At 37.9% G+C, this 17782-nt stretch overlaps 1 protein-coding gene across 6 annotated transcripts in view; it reads left to right on the forward strand.

The window, feature by feature from the left end:
• Window positions 1-6: 6 nt before the first annotated feature.
• Window positions 7-17782, forward strand: part of STXBP5 (syntaxin binding protein 5) — a 104242-nt gene continuing 86466 nt past the window's right edge. For all 6 annotated transcript variants that reach the window (XM_010707153.1, XM_010707155.1, XM_010707158.1 and 3 more), the window contains exons 1-2: window positions 7-197; window positions 1892-1989. In XM_010707153.1, coding sequence (XP_010705455.1) covers window positions 45-197; window positions 1892-1989 — 251 coding nt within the window. In that variant the 5' untranslated portion in view covers window positions 7-44. The remainder of the gene's footprint in view (window positions 198-1891; window positions 1990-17782) is intronic.

Here is a 17782-nt window from a genome sequence, read left to right on the forward strand (position 1 = left end):
GAGCGGCGAGGCCAGCGGAGCGGGGAGCGCCGACGCCGAGAGCCATGAGGAAATTTAACATCAGGAAGGTGCTGGACGGGCTGACGGCGGTCTCGTCCGCCGCCTCGGCGTCGTCCGCCTCGCAGCAGCAGCAGGCGGGGAACCGGGAGAGCGACATCCAGGAGACGCTCCAGTCCGAGCACTTCCAGCTCTGCAAGGTGAACGGCGCTGCTCTGCGGGCCCCGGTCGGGTGCCGAGCTCCCGCCGCTGCGCCGGGCTCGTGTCGGGAGGGAGAGAGGAAGGAAAGGGGCGGCGGGTGCGTGTGCGCGGGGCGACTTCCCGCAGCCGTCGCTCCCGGAGAGCTCCGGGGGCCGTCGCCTTTCGGGCTGCGTGATGCGTGTGGTCTCGGTGTTACCGCGGGATGGCTGCGGATAGGAGCGCTGCCCGGCTCAGTGCGCCCCGTAGTAAGGCGCTGCCAACGGGCCCGTAGGCTGTTTAGCTCTGTGCTGTTTGGAAGCGCTTTCGTGCCGTTCCTTCGCGCCTGGAAAAGACTGTGGACGTTCGTGGCGGTTTCGCAGCAGCGTCTTGCCGAGCGGCCGATGCTGCTGTTGCAAGTGTTCTCCTGAGACGGAAGAAAAGTTCCTCTTTTTTTTTTTTCCCCTTATTTGCTTGTGTGCGATACAAGAACTGCAGTTGGTGGCTGCACGCTTTGGAAAATGATGCAGCGAATTAATCCAGCAGCTGTACCTAGAGGAATAAGAACTGATTTGAATATCAATACCCTTTTTTTTTATCTTCACAGTGCACCCGTGGCCAAGCGTGATATGGCTGAGCTTGTTTGCGGTTTCTCCTCTTTGCTTTTTGTGGTATTGCAGGCGCTGCTGCCACTTTTACAAGTTGGTCTTGAAGGACGTGGAAAAGAGCAGAGCTGTTACCACGCAGGCTTTATTCACTGTGTGAAATACTAAGAGTTGTGGGCTGTATTTGCAACTTGGCTGAAGAAAAGAAACATAGCAGAAGTTTGCTATGCATTGATGTGGTCCTAAATAACTGGCTGCTTTCAGTGAAGGTTTTGAAATGGAAAAGCTGCTGTTTGTGTGGCTCGCACTGTACACCTGTGAAGGAAGGAAGAATAGGTGGTGTTCCTATTGTTCTTGATTCTGATTGATTGCAGCCAGAGAACTGCAGTGGAGTTATTGCTTGGTCAATTACCAAATTAGTCTTGGCCAATCAGAAACCTAAATGTGTGAATAGCTTCATTTTTATTTATTTATTGATTTTAATTCCTTGGTTAAAGGGTTCTTGCTTTGTTTTGAAGGGTGGGGATTTTGTTTTTGTCTGATTTCAGGAGGTTTTTTGGATTCATTAATTTTGGATGGAAGCAGAGGTTGAGAAATGTGTGGAGGCTGGGTTGCTGGGTTTTTTTGGGAAGGTGTTGAGAGGTTGCACTGTCATATGGGGCCTGTCGGAGTGAGATTGAGGCAATTCTCTGAAAAGCGAGGGTGGTAATTTGTAGCAGTTCTGATGGCAGATCTGGCTTTGTTTCCAAACTTCCTAGGAACAACTCAGGCTTTAATTGTTTAGTGCCTTTGTTAGGGCTGAAAATAGGAATAATCAGAGAAGAAAGTAGATGAAAAAATAAAATGCCTTGCTGATACAGTCTTTGTACAGTGATAATGCAAAATTAACATTAAGTTTCAGCAAGTGAGTGACTGGATTGATGTAAAAATATGTATGTTTTTTTTTTTTTTATAGTTTTTTCTTATAAGACAGCAGTTAGTCTGTTATTAAAACACTATGGTTCCTTAATTGTCATTGACACTGAATTTCATTCCCTAACATATGATATTGATTCTGTTTATTTTTGGTCTACTGCTTGTTCCATCATTGCTACGGTGCACTGACTTGTTAGACTGTACGCCATGGTTTCCCCTATCAACCTTCAGCCCTGGCATTTGATCCTGTTCAGAAAATACTGGCCATCGGGACCCAGACTGGAGCATTAAGACTGTATCCTTTCCTGTTCTGAAAAGAGATGCCTTCATTCAGCTGTTGAAGTTGCTCAAACATGTTGTGGGAACCAGGTATGCAGAAGGGGAAGAAGGCCTGTGTGCTGTTGACAGGTGGCTTGACTTTTCTACTTATTCCACATCAGTCCAAGTTGTGTTCGTATTATGAGAGGTATGGCTGCTTAGTTCCCATCATCTCAATCTAATATATGCATTTTGTAGAGAGCTACCAATGCACTGACGATTTGTGGCAGCTGACTATGCATCTAAAGAGACGCTTGGTCTGAGATCTTTTTCACTATACTGCTTTATCCAGTGGAATTCTAAAATTTCATGTTCCTTTGTTTTTGTTGTGTTTTTTTTGTTGGCCTTACTCTTGAGAGAAATGTCACAATACTGTGGTTACTTATTACCACTTCTGTGTTACTTCTACTACTTCTGTGTTGCAAACATTGGCTTCAAGTGGGATGCTAGGAGGTGAAGAAGTGGTATCTCACTGATGGTTTGCAAGCAACTGAGGTGAGCAGACTGAATTTATGGAATAAACCAACAGTAACCCCACTTCTTTCTGTATGCTAAAGACTGCCATGTGTTTGTAGCCATATGGTATCATATCCATATGGTACTATCCAAGCCATCTAATAACACATGTGTTTCAACTTCATTTTAAAAGAAGGTGCCTTGTAGACTCATTAATCTATGCTACTATTGCCTAAACTGTACTTCTTAGCAGAGTAGAATGAGTTGAAATCTCTGCTGTCCTGAGGCTGCATGAACTCTGACCTTTTTGGAAAAGGCTTAGGCCATCTTGCTAGAAAAATTGAGTTAATCCTCTTTAAACTGCAGGTAAATCTCATAATTCTCTTATTCCTTGTACTTATATTTCTCTGCAAGTAGATATTGTTTTGTTTGTTTCCTTCTGTAACATCAGCATCCTGTCTAAGGTTAATTGTATTAAAAGGGTTGTCTTTTACAAGTTGAGAAGGTAGAACTTCAGGATTAAATCAGAGGCTGAACTGAAGTAATAACTTGTATGATGCTGTAATGTTATGAGCTCTCAAGGTCTCAACATAAAACTGTAGTGACCACGCAATACTCTCAGTGCCATATTTGAAAGTACAGTTAATAAATTTTAGTTCTTTAAAAGGTGAGGTGTTCCATTTAAATGGAAAAGGGAGGGTATGTGGTGTTACAGTTGTTAGGTATTCTAATATTGGTAGAATAGATGAGGGAACAAAAAGAAACTTGAGGGAAGGACTGGGGTTGGTGGGAGAGAACAAAATGCAAGGATTTAGAGCTTGCTTGCAGGTAGTTTAGGGTGATACGACATTGCAGGTTGGCTAATGATGACTTGATTAAAAACCTGTTTACTGGCACTTTGCTGTGACTACACCTGTGATTTCTCTGAGTGTGAATTGTTTTTCAAATAATCAAGATAAGTCCAGCAGGATCCTGAGGGAAGCAACAGAGTTACTGTGAGAGGAAGCAGCGTAATTAGTGACAGAAAATTTATTTCTGAAGGGAAGAAGTTTCACACAGGTTGCAATATTTGAGTTCCTTGTTGAAGATGAGTGTCCTCAGTACCGACTTTTAGATTTGGAAGAAATGTTTTAAAGCCTATTGTTTAGCCTGATGGGTTAGCATAGTAAGTCATAAGTGCTGCAGAAGTTGTATCTTCTGTGGTTGCTTACTCTTTGGGAGGAGGGAGAGGTGTGGGCAGAGGGATGGATTCAGGTAAACTTGAAATGTAAAACCAACCTCTCAGTTTCTACCTAGCGAAACCTAGAAAGAACAGCCTTTGGGAAGGAGTGAAACTTGCAGAAGCTGTTTTTCACCCTAGCGCTGATGGATAAAAATAACGACAAAGTTCTTGTTGACCCATAGGGTAACTTACTCACCAAGGTTTTTACTGACAATACCTTTTATGCAAGGATTCATTACAGTGGGAGCCACTTTCTAGAGCTGTAGAAGTGTGTCTTATGAAATGAGATGTGCAGTAGAAAGACTGTGAGTCACTAAGGAGATATTCATTGGGAACTAAATCCTAAAAGTGGAAGGAAAGTCAATCTGCATTTTCTTCTGTTATGAATATATAGAAGTAAAGGAAGGATAATGCTTCATTTGTTGCCTACCAGCAGGTAGGAGTTGGGTATTAATGTTTTCCTTGCATATCAAGTATATACATCTTATCAGGCTTTCAGATCCTTTCTATTGCAAATAGGTGGTATGATCAATTTTGGAGGAACAATTGCAAGTTCCTTTTTTTCTTTTTGTTTTTTTTTTTAAGATGTTATTAAGTATATCAAATGTTCTTAAATAAATTAATGCACTAACCTGTTTCTGGTTTCATTAATATGTAAAGAAATCAGTACTACAGTCCTGAGTAATTAATGACCTAACCTCTTTATAGAACTTGTTCTCTGCATTTGAGCAATTTTCAATTCAGTCATTTTAACTTCAAAACCAGTATTGTTTGAAAAAGATTCATGTGAGCACGAATTTTCTTAATCATGTTCATATCTCACTCTTAATTATGAGGACTCTGCAAGTATTTGTACATAAAAATGCATTTTTCTTTCACTAATACTGTTATCTCTACTATTGGTACAGTGACCGTAACATCGGAACTAAAACTTTTTCTAAAGAATGAAAATCTGTTGATAGACATACACTGTTTTTGTATATTTGTCAGAGGCAAGTAAGGACAAAATAACACCAATATAGTATTAAGCTCTCTGCATCCAGTTGTGCAAGTGGAAATACTTAAGTGCAGAATGTGTGTTTAACCAATTAGACTGGAAGGACAATTACCACTTCATTAACATTTTGTCCCTGATCTTAATCAGTTAAATTCAGAGGAGAGCATCGTGGAGTTAATGTACTGAAGACAGAACTTTGCCACTGCATGCCCATAAACAGCAGTCTTAAGAGGCGGAGGAATTCCTAAAAGCACCAAGAGGAGAGACTACTTTTAGCTTCTGTAAGCTTGTGTGTCATCGAGGTGACAGTCTGAGTGCTCACTGCCCATCTTGATTTCACTTCCAGAGTTATTCAGAAATATTTCTAATTCAAACTTAGGTAGGAGACTTAGAAGCAAATGTTTGTGAAGCAGGCTGCTGTTAGTTGAATATTATCTTTAATAGAAAGAAATGTTTTGAGCTATTGGTATGATTGTTCTTCCTTTCATTCTGTTTTTGGCTATAAAGGAAGATCCTGGTTCATTTGTTTTATGTTGAGAAAAGTTAGTGTGTGGCTTAGTAGAATACAAACCTGAAGAGCTATCAGATATTGGACCCACTGCACTTGACATAGAATACCCAGCCAGCATGAACATTCTTTCTGGTATTGGGATCCCTCAAAAGTAATTGAGGAGTTTAATTTTGTTTTCTGTTTCACAGAGAAGATTGAATGATGAGATAGGAACAAGAGTAGAAACACACTTGAGTGGCATTAAAAACTTAAATTTACTTATCTTGCAAACACAATTATCTGCTCACTGTGATCTACTTGTTCTTCTGAGCTCATTGTGTTGGCTGAAGGGCACTCACTCCATGTGGTTGAAGTGTTTTGAGTCTTGGCTAGTGGCTTGGTCTTTGTGTGGCATTTCAGTCTCAGGCTTACTTTTTTTTTTTTTTTGGTTGCATTCCCTGCAAGGAACAACTTTCTCACTGTTTATTGATGTCAAATTTCAATAGTCAGCATAAGTTTTTGATAGCAGCACTTGTCGTTGTGGATACTGACTTCTCCTCTCCACACGTAAACCATCCAGCTGGTTTTAGTGTTGTTATCACCTTTTGATCTTCTGTTCCAAATATGTTAGATAGAGAGCTGCAAAACATTCATCTTTATTTCTTTCCTGGATGTATTTGAACCATGAAACCAGGACACATAGTCCAGAGGATCTAAGAAGTTTCATCCATAATAATTGTCTGTGTTTTGGTTTCCCAGCATATACTCGAAGCCTCCTAATGAGGCTCTAGGTCTAATGTACAGCACAGTGCAATTGGGCAGACTCCACTGCATTGCACCCTGGTGGCTTTCAGTGTCAATGGACAATGATGTCTACTTCTATGTTGTCAGTTACTGTTCCTCTTTCATTTAAGAGTCCCTCTAGAAGTCAAGCATGACCTGAACATATTAGCATTTAAACTGTAAACAAATTTGAGAAAGGTGAAAAAAAAGCTCTTCAGAATTTGTCTGTCTTCAGGATGTTATCTCCTCAGATTTTACATTGTTAATTTTACAGGGCTCTGGACTTGAAAACAAACAGATAAGCTCAGATGACTGTGATAGGAAGTAGGATAAGCTTTGAAGCTAAAGCAGATAATTTGAAGGAAACCTGCTGTTTAACTACTCCATCTTAAACTAGATATTTAGTTTTCTATGCTTCAGTTTCTCGACAGCAAAACTAGGACAGTGTATCAAGTAAGTCATGTTTTGATTGCCTGCCAACATGAACGTGGTATTTTTATTGGTACTTCATATCTGAAAAAAAAAAAAATATCATTTGCAGCTTGCCTCTCAGTTTCTCTCATGATGGAAAGAATTCTAAAAGTAAGACTGCTTCCACTGGAAGGCCTTGAAAATAAAGGGGATACTAGTAGAGTAAGTGTTAGGTACCTTCCACACTGACTAAACTATGGCTAGGACATTTTAGTTTCAAACAGAAAGGACTATAATCTTGTTGTTTGTTTGTTTTTTTGTGTGTTTTTCACGTTGCAAACTCAGTTCACAGGAAGGAGAAAAATTGAGTTGTTCATCATTTTGTCAGTAAATATCTGAAAATTTCAGTCGTTCTGAATGTCAGCATCTGTTCATTTCCCCCCATTCTTTTCAGCAGTAAAAGAAGATGGTTATATAAGCAAATGGCTGAAATTTTCATATGAGGCATGTAAAACTTGCTTTCTGTAACTTCTATTCTTTGGCCTTTGTGAGAAGAGCTTGCAACTGTTATTCTTTGATCAAAATAGCTCAAAGCCTGAATATGTGAGTCCGTGCAATTTCTGATGAAATGTTTGTTAGAGCATCTGGATAGTTTTGCTGTAGATGTATACCATAAAATTCAAGCAATTCAGTGAAATCTGTAAAGCTATAAGAAAATCCTATTTTAAACTTGTGACTTTATTTCCATTAAAAATACTTTTTCCTTTGAATTGTTCAAATACAGAAGGAAGCCTAGTTGATTGGTTTCCGTTTTCTTTCCCTTCATACTCAAACATCAAATTGTTTTTATTTGGTTGTTGTGTTTTTTGTTTTTTTTTTTCTTGTCAAGTACTTCTTTACCTGCTCTTTTTCCATTCTGAATGCAGGGCACCTTAGCAATGCCTGGAGTTCTGTTTGCATTATTCAGAGCAAAGCTTTCAGTTTTCCAGACCAAGCATCAAATTGTACAGTTGACAGTGCTTTAGGTGGGAGACTGGAGCAATTGAACTTGAGAAATTCTGTCTAGCCTAAATGATTCTGGTTTTTATCTATTCTGTGAATCTACTGAACTCAAACTGTGCTATTTTTGTGTGTGTGTGTGTAACAGGTATTTGGTTTGTTGGCATTTGTATGCTGAATGAAGTTTCTATCCACATGTGTACTCTTCTGCAATTTGAACAGATTTTCCTGTTTTAAGTAAGGTGCATCAGTAAAGCCTCTAAAAATCCCATAGTAGTGTCATGCCAGTGCAACTCTGTGATTAACTATTAATAAGAAAACGTTCACTGACTACCAGTTCATGTAGAGGAGTAGTTGAAAAACGAAATGTACTTTGGTTGTAGCATACATTAATCTTATCACATTTCCGTTTCTATAAATGCACCATATTTCTTATCACCTCTTTCAACTCCTATTTCACATGACTATCATTAGTGCTCATACAGCTTGCTTTCAATGGGGAAAAATCTCCCTCTTCTTTATGAAGAAAATCAACTGACCTCTGAATGTGTTGGAGTGAAATGAGGCCAAAGTGATGGTACAGTGTGATGCACGACTCTTAAAAAGGCAAGGACTTATGGCTAGTTAATCCTACACAGATAAAGCTGACTGAATTCTTCATAATATGTAGGATAGCGTGCTTCTTAAATTAATAGTTACACAGTGATAACTCATAAAAGCAAGTTGATTGCATGTGTCTCCTGTTTGAAGCATTGTCACTTGTATTGCATTTCTACAAAGCAACAGATCGGTATAACCATTATTGTTCCTGAATATCTGAAGTATAATTGCATTGAATCTCTGTAAATTATGAAAATGAATCTTAGAATGAAATCTTTTTTTCTCTCTTGTAGCTATTTTACTGGCAAGGTGAATAGCTAATGCAGCTAGAAACTTTCTGGGCCATAGTAACCTTGGGGAGGAGAATGTCTTTTGGAAAGTGTGTGAAGTTTTCAAGGCTGCAGGTTTTACTATGTCATTTGGTTTCCTTGGATCTCCAAACTGCTGGTAGACGTATCACTGAGGTGATACAACTTTGTGTTATGATATTTGCTATCCTTATAGAACTGAAGCAGAATTTTAGGGTAAAATGTAACAGGAAATTGGACAGCTGGGACCCAGCTTAGGCTTTCAGGCTTCTGGTACAGCACCCAATGAATTGGACTCTTAATTCATAATTTCACTGGATTTGTTGTTTCTCAGTCACTATGGAAGGGCTTTTAGATCTGAAGTAGCATTATTGCTGCAGGAGAAGGAATGAGCAATTACAGTAGAGTTGTGGCTGGAAAAATAGAAGTGGCTCATGATTTGAGATGTGATAAAGCTTGAAAGTAGAAATTAAGATTGTAAGCCTTTCCTAACAAAACTTCCTGTTCAGCAGAAATATGTAACTGCATTAGATTTCTTTTAAAAGCCCAGTGCTCTGTATTTTTATAAAGGCTTCATAAAGCAAAGCTGAGCGTTCTTACGGAGTGCATTTAGAATGATCAGAGGCGCATGCAGTTATTACTTTCTATGTATCTTTTTGCTCCTCTGGACTCTCAGAATCACACAATGTTTATTTGTTTCTTGGTTTTCTGAAGCAGTGAAACACATTACTTATCAGAATTCCCACAGCATGTTTATTTTTGTAGGGTTATCTCTGTAGCATCTCAGTGGAGAGGAAAAAAAAAAAGGAATCAAACTTTTAAATTATTACATTCTTTATGAACTTAAAGAAAACTGGAAAAATTATATTTTAGGAACTTTGTCCTTAACTTTAGCTATCTGGTAATGGTTTTGCATTTGGAGGTTTAAAAAAAAAAAAAAAGAAGAAAAAAAAAGAATCCTGAGCAATTCTGAGAAAATAAATGTTGCGCTAAATTGATATCTTTAATCTCTTGAGTCTCCTCTTTTCTACTTGCTGTTCTTGATGTTGCCTATCTTGGAGTGCATCAATCATTCTAATTTCTTTGAAAAATGCTGCTTCTTAGGACTGTGAAGTGCATCTGGTTAAGCAAACAAGACTAATTCTCCAGAGATCTAATTCTTTGACAAAGTGTATTTCTGTTTGCTGGTCTGAAAAATAAGTTTATGGTACCCGCACTCATACACAGTCTTGGTTTGTGTTACCTGCAGGCAGTAGACATTCAGTCAACTTCAGAAGTTATTTTACTGAACTTATCTTTGAATTGCTGTATCATAGTTGATACCTGAATGCTATTCGAGGGTATGCCAAGGCATAGCCTCTTAGTATTCAATTGGTAGTACTTTAGTGACCTTAGAAGTGTTGACACTTCCGTCGTGTGCGCTTGATAATGCAGCTCATGAGTTTATCCAAGAGAATACTAAGTTACTACTCGGTTTTGACTTCCAGTGCAAATACAGTAAAGTTCTACTGACATAATTTAAACTTCTGGCAGTGATATTTGCATCACTGAATTTAGATGCACTGTAAAATGATTCTTGTAAGTAGGTAGAACTGAAATATTTCACTAATGGGAACTGTGGTGGAATGATGTAGTTCCTTAGATGATTGTATGTATGAGAGTATGTAGCAATTCTGTCTTCTAGAGATTTGTACTGCATCCTGATTTATCTTGATTTTTACAGTACTTTCATGAAAGTACTTTTTCTGTGGCTATTGTTTAGCCTGATCTGACATTGATGTCCTGCTTAAGACTCTGTGCCACAAATGAGAACAGTTTAAGTCTTGCAGTTCAAATCTCTCCTGGTAAGGTATGCTTGCTTTTCTGTCTGAGTTCTGTACAGCTTGGTGACAGCCTTGATTTGCATAATAGTAATTCTGACTTCATCATTTCCTGCAAATACCTAATCTATTGTGAATCCATTAGCTTCTCCTTTTTTAAAAATTACACTAGGTATTAGTGCTTCTATTAAGGTAGCTATATCAGTTGATGAATTAGAGCAATTCTTTAACATTATTAGATGCAATTTTTACTTATACACAGTTTTCACTAGTTATTTGTCCGTAGTAATTATGCCCTGCATTGGTGCTCCCATACTTTCGGATTTTTTTGTTCACTTCAAGCTTTGTCTTAAATGTCAAGAGCAGTGAAGGTAGGTGAAACTTCAAATGTGTCCTTTGTTAGCACAGAGAATAAAGTACAAGATTAATGTTCTGAAGATTGTTAGGTTATGCTGACTGAGCTAATTGAAACGTATGAAATGCATTTTTTGTTTTAAGTGAGGCTGGGCTTGAAATACTTGACAAAGTACTGTGTAGTCTGAAGTGTTGCTGTTTGCAAAATCCTCTACTTGATCTCTGTTCTATACAGAGATCCTATTCTTTTGATAGAAATAACTACTTGGTATCTTTTCTTTATCTGTTAATTTCATTGAATGTCATTGGATCTTTATTTCATAAATGCCCTGAGGAGGTAGTAGAAAATCTGTCCTTTTTTCTGGGCAACTTGAAGCTTATTTTTTTTTATAATTGAGATAAAATAATTGCAGTGGCTATTCCATGTCCAGAACAATTCTTAATGAGTCTCATCAAAACTAGGCAGCATTCACGAGAGCAACACAGGTGGAGAGGGTTGAGAGAGGTGCTCTTAGGTTCTCCACCAAGAAGGCTGTAGCTCACCCTTTCATGAGGCTTTTCCCATGGATTTTCTAAGAATGAAATGTCTTGTTCTGCTCCCGTATTCTCTTGAAGTATTCACAGGAGCTGCCTTATCTTTGGAAAAGCAGGTAGCTGATTAAAGTATGCAGTGCAAGCAAGGCCTCTGCCTGGTGAGCCGCTGTCTTAGTTCATGTGTTTCATGCTGTTTCCAGCAGAGAAGTGCATTGCATAACCTCTTGAGGTTACTTCCAGGCATGTACTCAGTATGTGTGTGATTAACACTAGATCTTTGGTTCATGTTAAAATGAAATATTTAATAGAACAGCCACCTAAAGGGATGATTCAGCTGATCCTGCCTCTTTCCGGCCTAATAACACCAACTCAGTCAGCAGCAGCAGATGGACAAAAGCAATTTGATTTTTTTTCTACTCGCTCTTTAGGGAAGAAGAATAGAATGCTAAATTTTGGTGATAACTTAATGTTAAATTGACAGGATTAACTTGCTTGTATTTGTTTAGCATATGCTCTATCCAGTCTTACTACCTCGTTAAAAAGAACAGATGTTCATCTTCACAGTTGAAAAACATTCTTGACTGAACTTTGTAGTGTTGGTATTAAAGCTTTAGTGATGCTTATTAATATACAGTGAGCTGCATAACAATAATCTGTGCAGCATTCCCTTTGTAATTGTATAGAACTTATGTAGTAGTCTGGTACATTGAAATTCACTTCACAACCACCTTTAAGTGTCAGATAAAAAGGAAAACCACAAAAATCAGCAAAATACAACACTTCCATCCGCTTTTCCCTCTCCCCCTTCTCCCTACCCTCCCCTTCCTGCCTCAACTTTAATACATTTCCATTTAAGTGACTGATATAGAGAGAGATTTCTTACTGGTAGAATGAATATCCCCTCATTTGTTAAAATAATTAGGTGAGAAATGTAACATTTTTTGGAAGAAATCCCAATGAGTTGCTAAGCTCGAGAAAAGAGATTAAATAGCCTACCTCTTAAAGTAAAATTTTGAAATACTAATGACATTCATTTAGAATACTGCTTTTTAAAACAAAACACCTTGTTTTGTACTTTCTGTTAAAGAGCATGAACATCCACAGCCACACAAACTGGGAAAAAGAAAACAAACAAAAAAATTAAGTTCCAAACTATTAAATTTTCTACAGTGTTTCTGGTTGTCTTGAAATTGAATTTGAACCTACTCTCTGCTTGCTTTCTTTCAGGCATTGCCTGTGGAAGTATAAAAGTACTGTGAATTACTTGAGTAGTCAAAGGGATTGTAAGGAAAAAAATAAAAGGAGTGGATGGTGAAAGTTACGTAGAGTAGAATTTATACATGCTGTAGAGGATGCTTGAGGAAGAAGCAGAAAGAGTTAACTTATTTACCTTTCTTCCTTTACTTAAGTAGTGAAGGACAGAAACTTTTTAACTTTAGAATGATGGCAGTTTAAAGGAATCATTTGTTTTGTTCTACATATGAGCATTCTGTCAACAAATTCCAGATCAAATAAATGCTGCTCTTAGGGAGTAGATGGAGATAAATTGTGGAGAATGCTGGCATTTGTTGAGCAAACTGTCCTGACTTTTGATGATACATTCTTTCTGCTGGCAATTCCCAGTGGGAGAAGTATCTCAACAGAAGGTGTTAACAGACAGTTCCCTTCAAAAAAATAAATAATTTTTAGAACTGCACTTGCGTTTTCACAAAATCACAGAATCATAGGGGTTGGAAGGGACCTCCAGAGATCATCGAATCCAACTCCCCTGCCAAAGCAGGTTCCCTACACCAGGTCACGTAAGTAGGTGTCTAGGTGGGTCTTGAATATCTCCAGGAAATGAGACTCTACAACCTCCCTGGGCAGCCTTTTCCAGTGAATTTTAGTGTATAACCTGAAGTTATTCCACTAGTTTGTGATGGAATTGTGTATAACAGTGAATTCTGTCATTTCCAGACCATTTTTGATGACATTTGTGCTGCCTCTTTACCTCCTGTAGTTTTCTATAGAGAAAATGGAATGACACTTGGCAAAGACATGTATGGAATGCAGTAAAGTTACTTGTAATGCATACAATGTAGTATTAGTGCTAACAGCCATAAATGCTCCTCTTACTTCAGTGTGAAAAAACAGCTCTACAGCACTAATAAAATAAAATAAAAATAAAACACAGCCTAACCTATACTTATCTGTAAATACATAGGCTCAACACAGCTGGTGTATTTGAGGGTTAGTTGTTAGTAAAACAAACAAACAAAAACACCAATAAAAGTTAGAACGCATTGTCTGTTTGATCTCATGCTTTGTGCAACAGACCTGTGTTTAGAGTGAATTTTGGTTCAAAACTAGCTCATTTTAATATCTGCAGTTACAGTTCCAAAGTTGCCAGAAATCTGGTGTTGTATAATTTAAGCATGAGTATTCGATAGTCACTAACTAACTAAAATTGTATTTTTAATGAGTTTGCTCCACTCTAAGATAGCCATTATTGAGGCCATTATTGCTATTGCACCTGAGGGTCAGGTCATCTACCTTGGCATAGTAAGCATGTGAGTGATCACTGTAAACAGTTCACAGAATCATAGAACATCACAAGTTGGTAGAGAACTATTCGAGGATCATCACCAAGTCCAGCACAGTTTCCTCTAGGCAAACAGGAACTGGTTGCAAGAGAAGTACTTGCTGCATTTCATTTCAGTCTACAGAAATTGTAGAAGTCCTTACAACTCTGTTAAAGTTATGGACAGATTCTTCCCCTGAAGTGCTCAAGGATGGCTTTATCTTCCTTAATGTACCCTGACCTAGATAGAATAGAGAATTTAGGTGTTACCTTTTTAATCAGATCATTTTCTAAAGCAAGAAAAAAGTAAAGGCATGTTTGTTGCCTATCTACAGGCTTTCAAAACTTGGTTAAAGCTGCATTGTCCTTTATAAGTGTAGTCTTCCTCTGCTTGGCCAGAAGGAAAAAACAAAAAAAAAAAACAAAAAAACCAACAGCAATCAATTCCCAGTGAGACTGCAGAAACGCAGTGCAGGCAGGAGGGGTGTGGGCAAACTCGAGAGTTCATGTGTCTGTGAAAAGATGCTACAGGGAGTAGACAAGGATTTATCTGTAACATACCTAATCCCGCAGTAGTGGTAGGTTGAGAATGTAAAGTGAATAGACTGCAAGAAGTGACCAGGCTTGTGTGCTCTTAAATAGTAGATTGGTGTTGTAGGGGATGGAGCATCTCAGTTCGTACAGCGGTTCTGTGGTCTTAACTCTGACTCCTATCAGAGGGAAGAAGTTATTAGCTGGGGTGTTTTTCAACACTATGGTTATGCAAACTTTATTTCTACTCAGTACTTCTCTCAATAATAATAATTTTTATAAGCGCAGTTTAAAATTCTGTAAACCTCTCTTATTTTTAGCAAGAGAATAGTCCTTGCTGCTTAAGCAAAGTGCATCTCATGCCTGAAGAGCTGATAAAACAATTTCTGGTGCATAGCGTGACAAAATACCAAGGGTGTTGTGGTGTACTGGCGATTTTTTATGTCAAAAGCTGGCTTGAAAACTGGAGTGTGATAATCACATTGCGATCTGATAATGTTGCTGCCTTCAGTTTTCTATCTGTAGCTGAAGTTATTGCAATTACAGTGAATGTAAAGCAAGGTCAGAAACCAATGGTGTTGAGTAAGTCTAGAAGGGGGAAAAAGTAATTTCTTAAACTATCATTCTTAAAACACTATCTTATCTTATAATAGCAGTTGTATCCGATTATAGCATGAAGACTTTAGGAATGCTTGCTGTTCTAATCTATAGAAAAATGATTGATGTTTTTAGGTATGCAGTCTTGCCTGATGTAGGGAATCTCAATCAAAGAGATGATTCTCGCAAAAGATTCACGAAATAATGTTTGGTGTCAAACTTAATTAGCACATTTTGGTTACAATTATAGGTGATACAAATGTACTTAGTTTTGGAGGAGTTTACTCCTAATGAAATTAATCTCAGGGATATTTCTTGTTAGTGTTTTGTGTTGTTTTGTTTTTGTTTTTAACAGTATTGTTAGAGAACATGTAAAGATTATGTAAATGTACTCTGAATGAGAGTCTTTATAAATAGTTTCAGTTCCTAATAAGAACTTTGTTAAATATGAAGCTAAAATATCTTAGCAACTCAGTATTGGGCATATTTGTGTTACTTATCTGTGTGCCTTATTGTGTAGCAATTTTATAAAACTGCCATTTGATATGTTTTTGTTCCTGTTTGACTGCAAGGTGTGTGTCAGCTCAACCCAAGGGTCTTTCAATAATGTCTTTTTTCACTTGCATTTGTTCAGATTAGAATCTTCCTTTAATAGTTGCTATTTTGAATGGTAGAGGAATATTTTGGTTAATAGAAATACTCTGTTTGAATTCAAAAAATGGTCTGTTTTTCTCTTAAATGTGGAAAGATTTCAGTGTTTGTGGGTCATTTTTTTCCTCATGAAATTACCTCAGAAATACTGTTTTAGATTTCAAGTGTGTACTGGTACTGTGCTACTTCTGTCAAGTTAATTGTAGAATCTGTGAATGGCCTCTTCCAATGCAGGTACGTTCTTGGCCTCTTATTTCAAGCAATTTAGATCTAATAATCTAGCTTTCTTGTTCCTTTTCTGGTTCAAGAGGATCAAATTTGTGTATGCATGCAATTTGTGAAAAGAGAGAGGGCTTGGCTTAGTGACTGAAGGAACTGGGGCTGTGTAGTCTGGGGAAAAGGAGGCTGAGGGGAGACCTTATTGCTCTCTTCCAGTATCTGAAGGGTGCTTACAGCAAGTGAGAGGTTGGTCTCTTCTCACTGGTGACAGGATGAAGGGAAATGGCCTCAAGTTGTGCCAGGGCAAGTTTAGGTTGGATATCAGGAAAAACTTTTTTACAGAAAGGGTGGTTAAGCACTGGAATCGGCTTCCCAGGGAGGTGGTTGAGTCACCATCCCTGGGTGTGTTTAAAAAACAAAAAACTGTGTGGATGTGGTGCTCAGGGACATGATTTAGCAGAGGGTTGTTAGAGTTAGGGTAGCATGGTTAGGTCTCGGTTGTACTTGATGGTCTTTAAGATCTTTTCCAACCTGAGCAATTGTATGACTCTATTAAAAAAACCTTTTTCCTGTCTAGGCAGCCTTGTTTCCAGCAGAGTCATTTTGTAAGTGACTTACTCTCTGTAAGCTCTCCTGGGTTTAGTCATGCAGACCTGGAAATGCATGTGGGAGGGGTAGGGGCTTGTTGGTGATTCTTGATTAAACAGTCATTCTCAGGAACTGGAGCTGGGACCTTGGCCACTCATGGGAAACTAAAGTAATCAGACATGTTGTGTTAACATATCAAACAGATTTTGTTTGTCCTTGGATGCAAAAGTAGTTGGAATATTTTGACTGCAAGCAAAACGCTTCCTGACTTGTGGAGCTTGTCTGTTAATCTGCAAGCAGTTGGCCTAAGGAAGTTTCTTTTGTAGGGGAAAAACGATTAGTTTTTTTCTTAGTACATATTTAACTTAAGTGCAGTTCTGGTGGAATTCTTTACTGTCAGTAAGGCTAATCTTTTTCTTGAAACAGTTTTCTTCAATTCACATAGAGCTGCTAAGAATTATACATGTACAATGAGGTTATCTGTTTCTGTTTAAATTGTTGCCACTCTACTATGCCAATATCTAAAAAAGTAATAAATAGGTCAGTCTTGAAAATAGAGGATGACTGCATTTGTAAAGGACAATCCAACTTCAGCCAAGTTACTAAAGCCTGTAGGTAGGTAACAGATATTCCTTTTTTTTTTTTCCTTGCTTTAGAAATTAGCCTGATTAAAAAGAGTTACATTAAGGTAACAGCTAAATTATGTAAATATCTTTTATAGATAGAACTTATTCTCTGAGATATTCTACCCAAGTTGTGGGAAAACAGTTTTGCCTCTTGTTTGTTTTCATTGTGATGAGTTAAAGAACATAATCACGTGTTATTTAGTATGACAGATACCAAATAAATACGTTCTTCCTGAGCTTAAATTGGAGCCTCCTGTGGTTTTTACTCCTCATCTTGCAAAGGCTATGTAAAACATCTACATGTTGCAACTTCTAGAGATTTCAGTAGTTAGCTAAGAGTTGCATCAGCAGTTTTTTGTATTCTATTTTTTGATGGAAAGTGTTACAGAAGCGAAATTTCAAAACTAATTGATTTCACTTTTTCATTATTTATTAATGAATTGTAAAAATAATGTCACACTAAAAGCATTCAAAACATTTTAAGCAGTAAATTATACTATCAGTGCACATTATCCTGACTTGAAGCTGAAGAGCTGGCTAGACTCGATTACCACTTTCAGTTTAAAGCTTTGAATTTACTGCTCAGAAACAATTTTGAATTTGAATGTGGAGTCCTTTCCAGAAAATATATTTCTCTTATCTGAACCCCAGGATATTTTCCTGTTATGGCATTTGTGCACCTCTGCTTTCCACAGCTGGAAGTTTCCTTAGTGAAGGTGGAAAACCTCTTAGTTTGGGATTTGTAATTTTTCAGACTTTGACAGTAAAACGTCAGTAAAGCTCTAAACTATTTTGATAGCCTACCACAAACAGCGAGCATTTAATTTTGTGCATATTAGTATTGGGATGAGTGACAACAGTAGTAATTGCATTTTTTTAGGATTGCTAATTTTTGTAGTAACTTGTAACTGAGCAAGGATTGTTTTGATCTTCTGGGATAGTTCTTGGAAGCAAATGAGTTTCTGAGGAAAGCAAATCTTTGTACAACCTTGCTGTTTATTTTGTTGTCCTTCTCTTTACCTTA

This window comes from Meleagris gallopavo, chromosome 2 (assembly GCF_000146605.3).
Source record: "Meleagris gallopavo isolate NT-WF06-2002-E0010 breed Aviagen turkey brand Nicholas breeding stock chromosome 2, Turkey_5.1, whole genome shotgun sequence".
Lineage (NCBI taxonomy): Eukaryota > Metazoa > Chordata > Aves > Galliformes > Phasianidae > Meleagris > Meleagris gallopavo.